We start from the raw sequence: 14,134 nt of genomic DNA on the forward strand, positions 1-14,134 counted from the left end.
CACCAGTCATAAAGTTGCTACTGTCCAGTGATAGCCATGAATGGCTAAGATAAGGGACAAGGGAGTTCAGAAGACAGCTGGACAGCAGTCTGCCTTCAGAGGAGTAAAGGCATTAGCAAACAAATGGCTAAAGAATTGTAAGCATACTGAACACATTCAAAACAAGTGACAGCAAACATCCCAGTTTACTTTAAATGCAACCAACATGAGGCTGTCAGCAGTTCATGATCTGGGAGCTGAGCTCATGCACAGGAGACAGTGGCAGAGAGCATCCAGTCCTTGTGCCCTTCTTCGGGCTGCTTGCACCAGGTCAAAGCACATTGCAGGTTTTTTTCCATGGGCACTGGATACTGGCCCTGCACCTTCCTGACCTGAGTCAGGACTAAGAGAGAATTCTCTGTTACATCTGGCAGGTGCTAACTCTTAGATAGCTTTACATCCTCTGCCTTTGGGGAAAAAAAGACTTCCTTAAAGTGGAACAAATAATTGGTCAATGTTTATATCAGGTGAAAGAGACCAGTTCCTGGGGAGGTGGAGGGAGCTCTCAGAAATGACCTGGGGTTAAAAAAAAGAAAAAAAAAAAAGGTTGTGCAAGAATTTCGATGTAAGCACATTGGACTTTCTAACTAGTTTCTAACTTGTGTGTCAGTTAAGCAACTCTGCCCTGAGTGACCTCCCGACCAAGGAAACACAGAGAACTGGTAAAAATCAACAACATCCGTCCAGAGAGGAGTTTTAAAGAGACACGGGAACATTGGTACCTCACAAACTCCTTGGCCTGGGTCTCCCTCCAGCAGAAGGGAAATGGCAGAGTTAAAGGTAAGAAACCATCTGGCTGGATTTGGATTAAGACAGGAGAGTGTTCTAGGGGAGGGGTGTCACTTAACCTGGACGGAACATCAAGCCCCAACACTAGAAAAAGAAAGGACAGAAAAGAAATGGGGAGAAAGGAAGGAAGGATGGAAGAGCTGGAATGAAGAGATGTCTGACAGGTCTATTAGCCTTCTTCAGCAAGAATGTGTGGGGTTTCCTGGTGTCAGAGTTGAAAAAGACTTGTGGGTTGGGGGCTATAGAGATGGCTTGGTGGTTAAAATACTCTCTGCTCTTCCAGAAGACCTGAGTTCAGTTCCCAGAACCCATTCAGCAGTTCACACTCCAGGTCCAGGGGCTCTGACACCCTCTTCTAGCCCTGTGGCTTCTGTAGGCTCATGTTAATGTACACACACACACACACACACACACACACACACACACACACATACACGAAGGAGCTCAGCCTAAACCCCGTGATCAGATACTGCACCACAATGGTAGTAGATGTGATTGAGCTGAGGTGACAAGCAAGAGGTGACAAAAAGCAGTAGCATCCTTGCCTTTGTTAAGTCCTAATATTGTCGTGTGGATCTGAGAACCTATTAAGAGCTCACCTTCTAAATGGATGCATGCATTTCTCCCTGGGTCTCCTTGCCCACTGCTCTCTATCATCCTTGCGGCTGCACCCTCCTGGACTGCTTCATGCCAGCCAGCTCAGTGTGCTTCATCTACTTAGCCATTTGGTAGTCCAGACTCAGCTTTAGACAGTACTTTTTATTTAGCGTGCCATTGAGAAGAATTAGTAGGCCACGTGCTACATGTGCTAGGTGTTTTAAGGGTCCATTAGCATTCTAAACCTAGTGAGTACATGCTTTTTTTTTTTTTTTTTTCTATTTTAAACCAATAAGGAAAGCAAGGTTCATAGAGACAAGGGGACTCATCCAAGGTCCCTACTGGTAAATGGTGGAGGCCGTAGTAGAAGTCAAGAGTTTGAATTGCAGGCCCCCAAAAGAGGGTTGGTGGCACCTGCTAGGTTGGACCTTTGGGTCAGGGAAAAGAAGTGTGTCCCCAGTGTCTAAAACTCTTCCTAGTGCTCAATGTATACGACCATAACTAGAATGCCCTGGCACATTGGCTCAAGCTGAGTAGGGCAGGCAGGAATTGAACATGGCCAGGAAGCCTTTCAGTAAAGGCTGGGATGGTAAACCTAGAGGGTCCCTAATTAGTAGATACCGTGAAGGTGCTAAACTCCCGAATAAGGAGTTTTTCTCCTTTGTTTTCACATCAGATTTAGAGTTAGCTTTCATTCAGTGTTAGTTTGTGACACAGCAGTCAACACAGCCTGGGAAGGGAAAAACTTCTCAAAAGAAGCTGTTACTGGGTGAAGTGACAAAGGATTAGTTAGACCAGAGGAAAGGCCTGTGTGAAGATGCATAATACACAGAAAGATCTGTGAATCCCAGGAACCTAGTATTTCAGCTGTCTTGGAGCTGCTGCACGGATGGAGGTGCCCAAGAGGGGACCGATATGTAGATGAGAATCGAGGGGGAAGTGGGCATAGATAATGGGGACCATTATGCCAGTTGAAGATGTGGAGGAAGGAGAATTCATAATAGTTTTTGTTTTCTGATGGAAATCCTAAGAGGAAGTTCATCAAGGGAGGAAACATCCTTACCATTTATAAATAAATCATATCTAAAATCCTGTCCTGCCGCAATTTTTAAGCAACTTATTATGCAAACGCTACCACATGCAAATGGCATGCTGGCCTTTGTTCTCAGTTTCAAAGGCTTGCCCAGCCTGCTGTCTAATCTCCATAAGGAAAGGTTATTTCAGAGGTCAGAAATCTAAATACAGAAAGCCAGATCAAAGCAGACCCATCCCAATCAATAAACATTATAAAAATTTAGCATCTTTCATTCCTTCCATCATTTCAATGGCTATGTCAACCTCTCGTGAAATCATATTTACATAAAATCACAGCTAGAGAAAGAAAAGTCAAAAGCTAAAACAATTGCATCATGTTTAAAATGAATTTGTTACATTCTGGACTACATCACTTCTGTTTGACCATTCCTCAAATAAAAAGCTGGTTTCACATGTGGACTTCGGGCCCCACCAGCAAACCCTTGACTCACTAGATTGGGTCTGAAATGATTCTTACTGTGAGAGGACCCATTGACCTATGGTTTCCTGTTGGGTTACACCAAATTGCCATAAACTTACTGGGTTAAAACAGCACACTCTTCCTGCACTTTGGGAAAATAGATATTTGAAATCAGTCCCACCGGGGCCAGCCTCAAACTGTGAGCATGGTTGTGCTTGTCTGGGGGGCTCTGAAGATTTCTCTGGTTTCAGTTTCTAAAGAGTCCACATTTCTTGGCTCTCAGCCCCTCCTTTATCTTCAAAGCCCCTCCTTTATCTTCAGATCTCTGTAGATTACCTTCTACCTTGGTCCTAACAAAACATGTGAGATTACATTTCGAGTGCACTCAATCTAGAATCTCACCACCCCCAAAGCTGCTTCTGTATTTCTATCTGCAAAAGGAATACATCTGTTCACCTTTCCAAGTTCATTCCAAGTTATGTTGGAACAACTGGAAAACTACCTCAGGCCTTGGGTGAGGCAGCCAGAGGTCAGGGAGCCCTTCCTTAGACTCCTTCTCAAAGAATGGAGACCAGAGAAGACAGAGTAACAAGGGTGACAGAGACCAGGGGAAGAACTGGCTGCCTCTAGTCAGGTTCTTAGTGACATGGGCATGAAAACTGCATTTGACCCCATGACATGAGCCTCCAGGGAAAAATGTCTGCTCTTCCTCCTCAGGCCAACCCAGGAAGATAGAATTAGCTGTGAGAAGATACTTTCTAAACTTCACACTCAAAGGCTGTTCTGCGCAGCCCCATACTCAGGGAAAGGTATTTGAGATGAGATGGCTAACTACGTCTTTGACCATGAATTTACCTTCTAGGGACAGGTACTTGACTTTACTGTCACTAACTGACCTCTTAGCTTTCTGGCCAGTTTAAACTCTGCTTTGTTTCCTTTACCTGACAATTGTGAGCCCCAAGTCCCTTGGCTGGTCCTTTTGTCTCATTTTTTGTCTTTAGTCCCAAACAAGGTGTTGGGTAGCGCAGGATGGCCCTGAGCTCATTGTGGAGAGGAATGACCTGTCCCTTTTCTTCTTGCACCTCCCAAGTACAGAGATCACCGGCTGAGCCACCCACTTGGCTCCTGGTTCATTGTTAACTAAGCGTCTTGAGGATGGTTTGTCAGGAGGTTGAGGTTTCAAAGTTCTAGGCCTATTTAAATATAAGTCTACTCAAAGCCTGACTCTTAGTTTCAGGCATTAAAAAAATAAGACACAATGATCATTTCACACCATTACTCAGCCTGCAACAGCAACGTTCAAATTTCCCTAAGAACCTAGTTAGCAGAAGACATAGATCCTTTCAGTTTTTTTTTTAAGAGGAGCCCTAGGCTTGCCCCCCTCCTCTCTACCTCCCGCCCCCATGCTTGTCTCTATTTCCAGAACACCCAGTAAAAGGAAACAAGGTGCCCATGTGCTCCCCCCCTCAGGTGTTACCTGGAACCTGACTTCGAACCTCTTTAAATGAGTCTGCTAAGTACATCACATCCTGGGGACCAGGGGAGAATGGAAAAGCTGTGTGCCAGTGAACTGCTAAAGAAGTGAATGTACCCAAGCCACGTGGGCCCCTGAAATGCATTCTTTCATTTAGCAAGTGTGCATATGATTCTCTTGGGAAGAAAAAAGATCGTATTTTTATATAGCATCAAATTATTCAGGAATCTGAGCTGAAGGAAACATAAACACGCTCGCTTAATGTCAGGGTTTTGTTTTGTTTTGTTTTGTTTTGTTGCGGAAAGTGCATCTTTACATAAGCCCAGAGGCAGCTGGAGTGCAGCTTGGGTTTCACAGCTGATAAACCCAGAGTTCAGATTCTGTCCTTGGACTCCGAAGCCTTGAGACAGCAGCTGCAAAACACAGCTCCCTCCACTGCGAAGCCTCCGGCGGCAAAAAGCCTCATCTAAAAGCTCTTACAGACGCCTCTCTAATTTTGCTCCTGGAGGGTTAGGAAGACCGACCATCTAATGGTGACTCAGCAGCTGCCACCTGCTTTTTAAGCTAGTGCACTTCCAGGAGGCAGGGGGAACAAGGATTCAAAATTGCTCCGTCCCACCTTCCCTTCCTCCCCTAAACTCTTCCCCTCAGAGCTTTGGGTGGCTGCCTTCCCAACCGACAGCTGTTCTTTCTGTATTCTTTTCCTTTTTCCTTAGAGGACAGCCTTAATCAAATGCTTTAGAATCACTAACTCTCGTTTTCTTCGTTTCGAACGCGCCTCTAACCTCTGTTCAGAGGCCAGCGGTTCCAAAGAGCAGGCAAGGTTAATCAGTAAAATCCACCCCAGCCTGCCAGAAAGCTCAGCTGGCCCGGACAGCGCTCAAACCTCCCTTCTTCCCTGCGGATAGGAACAAAGCCGCCGCCCAACAAAAGAGAGGGCTCTGTCATCCTCCGCGGCTTCTGTCGCCGCTGATCTACAATTCTGTTCACAGAACTGAAGATAATTTGAGGTCATTACTGAGTCTCAGCAGCTCGAATTCAGTCCTGTTGGTGGTGAGCATGAGGCTCATTTTGAGAGAAGAAAATTGTACTCAGTGGAGGTTCAGGGTAGCGGATGGTCTCTGCCATTACCCCAAAGCTATAATTCCAAACTGCATGCAGCTTGGAACAAATCTCATTATAATAGAACTCACAGTTGGGGGGGGGGGGGTCTGATAAATTTTCAGAGAGATTAAAAAAAAAAAAACGTAGGGGTTGAGAGATATTGCTCAGTGGCAAAGCACGTATGCATATGAGGCCTCAAGTTCAACCCCAAGCAACACCCCCTTCCCCATCCCCGCCCCCAAAAAACTGTGTCTGATGGCAAATGAATAATTTCACTCCCATTGCTTTCTAGGTCATAACATTTCATAGTCTTTCCAAATATAGACACTGCTGGCCTGATCGTCGCTCACACATCCAAGTCCGTTACATCCAGCTCATTCTTGTGCTTGCTGCCGAGAACTTTGAAGGGCCTACCCTCCACCCACACCCATCCTCCTTATATCTCTTAAAGAACTGTGCTCATATGGTGATATTTCACTCACCCAGTAAGGCTGCGCTCTCCTTATCTTAGGCTAAAATCAACTCCTGTTTAAGTTAGAGCAAAGGGAGTTCGAGTCCCAGTCACCATGGCAATCATGCATACCTCCTGTGTGAGAAACTCCCCACAGATGCTCACTGGATAACTTCCATGGGCCGAGACACAAGGTACACAGGGGTAATAATACACACATCACACACACATACACACACACACACACACACACACACACACATGTTGGGAACTAAGGGGGGAATAGGGGAAGAGGGGGGAGGGAGGATAGCCCAGTCCGGTGTGCTAAGCATTGCAGGAATGAGTCTGGGGTCACAATGGATGAGCAGTAACTGGGTCAAGACGCTATGGAATCTGCTGCTCATCCTCAAATTGCCCAAAGGATCATAAGCATGATTTCATGCAACCATTTCGTAAATAAATTTCCAGAGAGGGAATTAAGACGTTCAAGGAGGCTAATGGGATTCTGATGCATCTAAGGCTTGGGGCAACTGACATATCGAGCCACCATGGCTCTCACAGTTTGTAGGCCAGCATATAAATATCAGCTGTGCACTCATTTCCCAAGAAACAGGAATGACTTCACTCAAACTAGCAGTTACATGGTCCCTAGTTCGGTGGTCTATGGACCATTAACCCGATAACTGAGATCTTTATCAATTACCATCAATAAAGCAGTCTTTACCATAGAAGTTTTAAATTTTTCAAGGGATGCTGTAAGTTATCTTGTTGAGAAACTTAATTTCCCCCTCTGTGTTCTAAACCTAAGAGATGGCAGCCACAATAGGCTCCACTGAATTTTTCTGAAAAGACTGGAGGCTGGAATATCTCCTGAAAGCCTCTCTGTCTGTCCTTAACTCAGCCCTTCTTTTCTTGTATCCACACTGTATTAGTCAGGGTTCTCTAGAGTCACAGAACTTATGGATAGTCTCTAGATAGTAAGGAATTTATTGATGACTTACAGTCGGCAGCCCAATTCCCAACAATGATTCAGTCGCAGCTGTGAATGGAAGTCCAAGGATCTAGCAGTTACTCAGTCTCACGCAGCAAGCAGGCGAAGGAGCAGGAGCAAGAGCTAGAGCTAGAGCTAGACTCCCTTCTTCCAATGTCCATATATTGTCTCCAGCAGAAGGTGTAGCCCAGATTAAAGGTGTGTTCCACCACACCTTTAATCCCAGATGAAAGGTGTAGCCCAGATTAAAGGTGTGTTCCTTAAACTCGGAGATTCAATCTTCTGGAATCCATAGCCACTATGGCTCAAGATCTTCAAACCAAGATCCAGATAAGGATCTCCAAGCCTCCAGATAAGGGTCACTGGTGAGCCTTCCAATTCCGGATTGTAGTTCATTCCAAATATTGTCAAGTTGACAACCAGGAATAGCCACTACACACACAAATGCAAATACACACATCACACACACACACACACACACACACACACACACACATGTTGGGAACTAAGGGGGCAGGGGGAAGAGGGGGAGGGAGGATAGCCCATGTCCAGCCAGAGTTCCTCCTATGCTCTGGGCAGGTGGAAGTGGGAGGGCTGCCAGATGCTTTCCACTCGGCCCAGGTGGGCATCTAAACCACTGACCCCACTCTCCTGGGGGTTGGGGGAGATGGTAGACAAGGGGCAGCCCCCAACCTGGGGCCCCAGGGTGACACCCTCAGCCCCGGGGTTATGGGAGAAAGGGCTGAGGGAGAGGGGTTCCCAGGAAGGCAAGAGTCCTTAGTCCATGCCTTGACTGGAGCACAGGAAGGCCTTCCATTGGGAGACTAGAAATGGCTCATTAGAGGAAAGCCTATCCCATCATCCAAGTGCAGCAGGCCTTGATGAACAGAGACAGTCTATGGTTTTAGAGCTTTATTGTAGAAAGGCAGGGAGAAAGAGAAAAAATAAAAGAGAGAGAGACTGGCCATGACCAAGAGGAGAGAATTTGAGAAAGGAGAGAGAGAAGAAAGACTAGAGTAAGGGGTTAGAGAGAAAGAGAGAGTGAGGAGGGGATGAGGAGAATAAGAGAGTAAGAGAGGGAGGTGGGGCCAAGCAGCCCCTCTTATGGTGGACTGTTATCTTTACTGTTGCTAGGTAACTGGGAGGAGTCTAGCCTGAAGGTCAGAAGCTTGGGACATTGTCTACATGACTACTAGCCACACTTCTCCTGTGGGGGCTGTGGGGGCAGTAACAGGAGCCTTGAGTTCCAGGATACATGAGGGGACACCTACCGTGCCATGTAGGTGAATTATCACCACTCCAGGGTTCAGACCTCAGCTCAACTGGAGACCAGACTGTCTGTGTATAGCCCAATGCCACCCCCCCAAACACACACTATATAGATAACCCAGATGATGTTGACTCCTGTGGAAGGAGTTTTCTAACAAACACGTGCCTGTTGCTATAAATCCCCATACCTCCTTTCAGTCTGAGGTTTTAGTTTCTTGTTTGTTTCTTTATTTTAGGGTGTGCAAAGGAAAAGGCGCTGCAATGTACACCCAGCAAGTTACTGCTAATTTGGAGTCAAAATGATGACCAATCCATGTCCCTCCCAGGAATTTTCAGACAGGACCAAAATTAAAGAGCTTATTCTTGAAATGGGATCATTAAAAGCAAGCTTATAAAACCAGACAGGAACAGTTAAGGGTAGAACAGTCTGTGAAATATCCAGCATTCCTCTGGTTTAACTGCAAATATTTAAAATGCACGCAACACATATTTATTTCCTAAATGGTTCACCAGCCAAGACCCAGCAGATATTACATACAGAGAACATCATACACAGATACATGCCCTTGTGGCTATTCTTGCCTTTGTAGAATGCCAGTGTTGTAAAAATGCTCTCTAAAGCCTATAAAGGGCTGGGGATATGGCTTGATCACTTGCAGCTCAGGTGTCAGGATCAGAGTTTGGATTCTCAGAAAGCACTAACTTGGAAGATGTAGAGTCAGCGAGTCCTGGAGCAAACTGGCTAGTCAGCCTGGTGGTGAGCCTCCAGTTCTGAAGGTGGAGAGCAGTTAATGAAGATACCCAAAATCACTGTGGTCTTCCACATACACCACAGCTTCACCCACACTCCCCACACACACACACGCGTAAACATGTATTCGTGAACACAAGTGTGCACACACACCTACACAAATAAATAAGTACAGCTCGGTAACAATGAAATTTGTATCTCTGTCACATGTAGTACATTTCTGGATTTGGGAATGAGTGTGCTTCAGAGGATCCTCGCTGTCCAGGTTCCCTGCCCAAAGGACAGGTAAGAATGAGCGGAACACGTGGTATGCTTCAAACCAGAAGACACGCCTCTAGGCCCAATCACTCCACCCAATACTTCTCTTCAAATTTAGCAGGTGAACTGTCCCATTTCCAAGATCATTAGGAAAACGGAGTAACAGCATAATAGCAATAAAAATATTAAAACTGGATTTACATCGGCAATTAGTCACAGCAAAGGATCCAATCCAAATTAGTGAGATTAACTACAAGGCTTCCAGGATATACCTCAAAGTCTAGGATTTTTCCCCCCCCCCCTGGGAGCTCTGTGAACTCCACATGAGAAACTAAATTTCTTGAGAAATATACGCACAGTTGGAGTAGTAAAAAACTACACTAAAAAGGTTTAGTTTCAAAAGTTTTGGGTGGTTATTTCATGATATGGAAAGTACTTATAGACTGAGCAAAGTGGCCTACACCAATAATCCCAGCACTCCAGAGGCAGAAACAGGGGAAGCTCAAATTTGAGAGCAAGTTGGGCTACCAAGACCTCTCTCAAAACAAAATAAAAGAAATGCTCATGATATATTATGTCCTTTTCAAGAGAAAAAAATCCTGGTTATTCTAAGCCTGTATGTCTCATGGGATCCTCATTTTTTTTTTTTTTTGAGGTTAGAACAGAAAGAAATATACAGACATTGAGTTTCTTTGTTTGGCAAGGTAATGTGTCATCATTTATAATATAAAATTTCCACAATAAGCCTGTGTTACTTCTCTAACCAGGGGAAGTCACAAAGGTATTCCAACTGTACATGGGTTGCAGGGGATAGTAACGTGTAGTGGTCCAGAGCCTCCCCTATTCAGGCCGAGATCCCCCCCCCCCCCACACACACACACACTATACTGGTTGATGGGAAGATAAGATGCTTTGGGCATTGCAATGATACCATGTGTTGCCTCCTCTGTTTTAGAATAATCCTCAGGTCTGCCCCTACAACCTCTACGCTGAGCAGCTCTCGGGATCAGCCTTCACTTGTCCACGGAACACCAATAAGAGAAGGTAGACGGCGAGATCAGCTATGGCTTACAGTCTGTGGGAACGGTTCCCCAGACACAGTCGCCCCAAGGTCCTCCTTGTGAGCTGCGTTCTGAGTCACATCAGGGGCATCCAGGCTTGTTCCCAATGAGCGGTTGGCAGAGGAAAGCTAAGGAACAGCTGTACAGGGGCCAAAAGCACGCACGTCCAGTTCCAGTACAAAGGTTCTCTAGAACACCACAGGAAATGTTCCCCACAGTCTGACTTCCTTCTAAGGATTCTATAGCTTCAAATGATAGTCAGAGAAGATTCAGACATTTTTTCCTGGCTGGCTAGAAACATTATGTTCTTTGCCTGAAAATTGATAATCCAAGCTGACGTGCTTGAAAGGTCATGTAGTATGGCCCCTTGTGGCTTGAATTAATAAGGATTTTCCTCTTTGGAATTTGCCTTTCCTGGAAACCAGCACAGTCATGGCATAGTGTGGCGTATCCTGTGCTCTCCCTAATCCTAAAGGCTACCTCAGTGAACTTGCTCGCTAATCAGCTTCTATGCAGCAGGTTGAATGCAGATGCTGAAGACCCAGGAGGCAGTTAAGTGTTGTGATTTGAATTAATCACATCTAATTGTAGGGATTTCAGGGCAGGTCTGTACAAAGAATGATGTTGTTGGCTTAGGAGGTTTGAAGGAGAGTTGGAGTGGGTCTTATGCTGCCTAGATAGAAGGAGGAAGTGGGTTTATCTCCACTGAATGGAGTCTTCCTGAGAAGCAGATGGGCCAGTGAGCACAAAGATCCCCATAGGTGCTAAACCTTGCTTCCCTTCATGATGCAACGATTCCACTCTGCAGGCAGCAGGTCCCCTGCAATTAAGCCCTTGCTCCTTCTTCTACAGTTGTATGGTATTGAACAGGGCGTCTACCCTTTCAGATTCCCTTCATTGGTCAATTGGATCCTGAGAGACAATGTAGGTGAAGGAATGGGGGAAGAGATACAATCTTATATTTGTCCAAAAAGCAAGGATTAAGCTGGTTATTGTGAACACCTGTAATCCCAGTACTTGGAAGGCTGATGTGGGAGAATGAAGAATCTGAGGCCACCCTGGTACTGTGTCTCAAATCACCAAACCAACCAAGCAAACAAGACACAAAACAAAATCAGACAGGTAATCAGAGGTTGCTTCTACCGTTATCTAATCGCTTCCTCTAGACAAGATAAGGTAACCTACAAACTATTCTAATTTATGACCGCCTGGCCTTGATGCCTATGTTTCTGACTCCATAGTCCATCTATACACAGGCCACCTGGTCTCTGGAATCTGCTGCCTGCCCCCATTATTCAGCAGTCTCTTCAGCCAGCAGGAGCTGAGCTCTGTTCCAGGAGGCTGAAAAGGAGCTGCTGGCATTTCATTAAGGAACTGGCAACATTCCCTGCAACAGAATTAAATCTCTGTCCAGGGCAATGTAGTGTAGCCTGGGGAGTTTTATAAGCTCAGTTGAAAAATAAGGGACACTAGGCATGGCTCACCCATCTGCTTACAACTCTCCCTAAAGGTATGCACAAGAGTTTTCTAAAAACATTCAGACCTCTAACAGAAAAGTATGTCCCGCCCCATGTATGGGCGGGTCAGCTTGAAGTTCTCAGCTAGTCACTCCTCAGTGCCCCAAAGCACTAGGAGTATTAGAGGTGCCACCTAACCCTGAGACAGCAGATGTGGAAACGTTTAAATTGTGGTAAAAACCCAGATGATTAAGAATGAGCAGTTCAATAATTGTCCAGTAAGTGAGTGCCTACTATGTGCCAGGCATCTTAGGTAGGTGGCTTGCAGTCCTAACAATCCTAGGAGATGAAGATGAAGAGAATTGGCCTGGGAAGTTGAATCATACAGTCAATGCTAAGACATACACACGTGCTCAGTCCACAGATTCTTGGGAGTTGGAAGGGCTTAGTGAGTCCAGCGTCTGAGGTCATTGCATCAAGAGCTGGAGGAATCAGACAAGCATGGAACAAATCTAGCCTATTTATGGCTCAGATACTCAGTGTCTATCCAAGCAATTTTCACTCTTGAGTTCGGACCGGAGCCTGTTGAGCACAACAGGTTTTCCCTTATCGCAGAAGGGCCCTTATCCCTCCTCACCCTGTCAACCTCTGGAAAGAGTTAGTGACGCGGTGTTCCTCTACCTCCGCAGGCTCTTTTTCCCTTCCTTGAGGCAGATCTGATCCTGGAAAAGAGACCTTTGGCTAAGGCCTTGACATACATAGACAGCAAAACTTAACAAAGACTAGAAAAGCCGAAGTAAACCATAATATACTACATAAAAGCATGGACGTATACTTTTATAACTACATAGTAGAGAACTGAAAATTCTTAAAGTTCTCCCAATTAATGCCAAAAAGACCAAATAAAACCCAACCAATATGGGACTATACAAGTAATTTATAGAAAAATTGCAAGTGACTAATAAATAAGCAAAACTTACTCAACCTTATTCAAAATAAAGGACACATTCAAAAATTAGATTCTATTTTTCACTTTTAAGACTAAAGTAATTGGAGCTTGAGAGATGGCTTAATAGGCAAAAGCACTTACACTATAATCATGAGGGCCTGAGTCCAAATCCCCATCACCTACATAAAAAGCCAGTATGGCTGCACACATTCGTGGAGCACAGAGACAGGAGGATTGCCAGAGCTTTCAAGCTGCCAACCTAAATCCAGGTTCAGTGAAAGACCCTGTCTCATAGGCACAAGGAGACTAGTAGAGCAAGACAGCAATGTCCTTCTCTGGGTTCCGAATGCACACAGACGTGTGTACCTGTGTACACATACAATGCCAACACGTCACACATATATACCACACTCATGTAGAAAATTAAAAACAAATAAATATATTTCTAAAAAGTGAAATTATAATACCATCTTTTACTGGGGAAGATGTGAAGTGTTCCCTCCTCTATCACTAATGGGAAAAGAGAGTAGGCCGACAGTGTGCCAATCTTGCTTATATGCATTAGAGATATCTGAGGAAATATATGAGAGAAGTGTTAAGCGCTGGACCTCTAATAGCATAGAAAAAGTTGTGGAAAAACTGATCATCTCCAGGACTGTCTGAACTTATGAAATTATTTCTCCATTACCATAAATCACTTTGTCACTTTATAGGGCAAAGTTGATTTGTATTTTTAACAAATAACGAAGGCACTCCTTGTATGTGCTCAGGCTCTCTAGGATGTGCTGTCCTGATGTGGAAAACAAGAATTAGTATACCTTGATGCACTTCTGTGGATCTCCATGTACATATTCCTCATGGTGTTTCCTTTTCCCTTCCAGTGTTAGGAAAGGCAAGCCTTCCCTTTTTGGCACTATGTGAATAGGTAGGAGCCAGAACCTCAGCCTGAAGAGCAATGGGCATCGTGGAAGGAGTGAACAGACCAGAGTTACAGCCAGGAGACATTACTGAGGAGTGCTATGTCGTTGCCTCTTACATCCAAGCCCACAGATGGTTGCTGAGTGACTTCTTGATGGCACCTCCAGAGCCAGTCTGTGTCACTCAGAACATTACCTAAAGCTGTGTCTTTCTGTTTTTCTTGTTCTCCCTAGCTGGCTGTATAGGATTCTTCCTTCAGTTTCTCACAAACCCTTTGAGTCCATCGACCAAGGCCATGTCACTCACAACTGGGATGAAGTTGGCCCTGATCCTAACCAGGTAACCTTCCCGTCTAAACTGAAATACACAGTGTGGTCAGAGCCTTCAACAGAAGTGCTTACACTGGGGCCAAAGTTATTGAAAACTTAGAATGCTTTTAAAAGTAAGTGCTGAAATATCTGTTTGTGACTCATATTAGGGATCTTGAAATGCTTTGATTGGTTGTGTGTGTGTGAGTGTGTGTGAGTGTGT

At 45.0% G+C, this 14,134-nt stretch overlaps 1 protein-coding gene across 3 annotated transcripts in view; it reads left to right on the forward strand.

The window, feature by feature from the left end:
* Positions 1 to 224: 224 nt before the first annotated feature.
* Hgd (homogentisate 1, 2-dioxygenase) overlaps positions 225 to 14,134 on the forward strand; it is a 52,285-nt gene continuing 38,375 nt past the window's right edge. The window contains exons 1-5 of one of the 3 annotated variants that reach the window (XM_030248978.1): positions 225 to 309; positions 650 to 819; positions 9,174 to 9,245; positions 10,174 to 10,262; positions 13,837 to 13,942. In XM_030248978.1, coding sequence (XP_030104838.1) covers positions 805 to 819; positions 9,174 to 9,245; positions 10,174 to 10,262; positions 13,837 to 13,942 — 282 coding nt within the window. In that variant the 5' untranslated portion in view covers positions 225 to 309; positions 650 to 804. Of the gene's footprint in view, positions 310 to 635; positions 820 to 9,173; positions 9,246 to 10,173; positions 10,263 to 13,836; positions 13,943 to 14,134 lie in introns of those variants that run through there. The other 2 variants (NM_013547.3, NR_027778.1) reach the window with 2 other exon arrangements.

This window comes from Mus musculus, chromosome 16 (assembly GCF_000001635.26).
Source record: "Mus musculus strain C57BL/6J chromosome 16, GRCm38.p6 C57BL/6J".
In the NCBI taxonomy this organism is placed as follows: domain Eukaryota; kingdom Metazoa; phylum Chordata; class Mammalia; order Rodentia; family Muridae; genus Mus; species Mus musculus.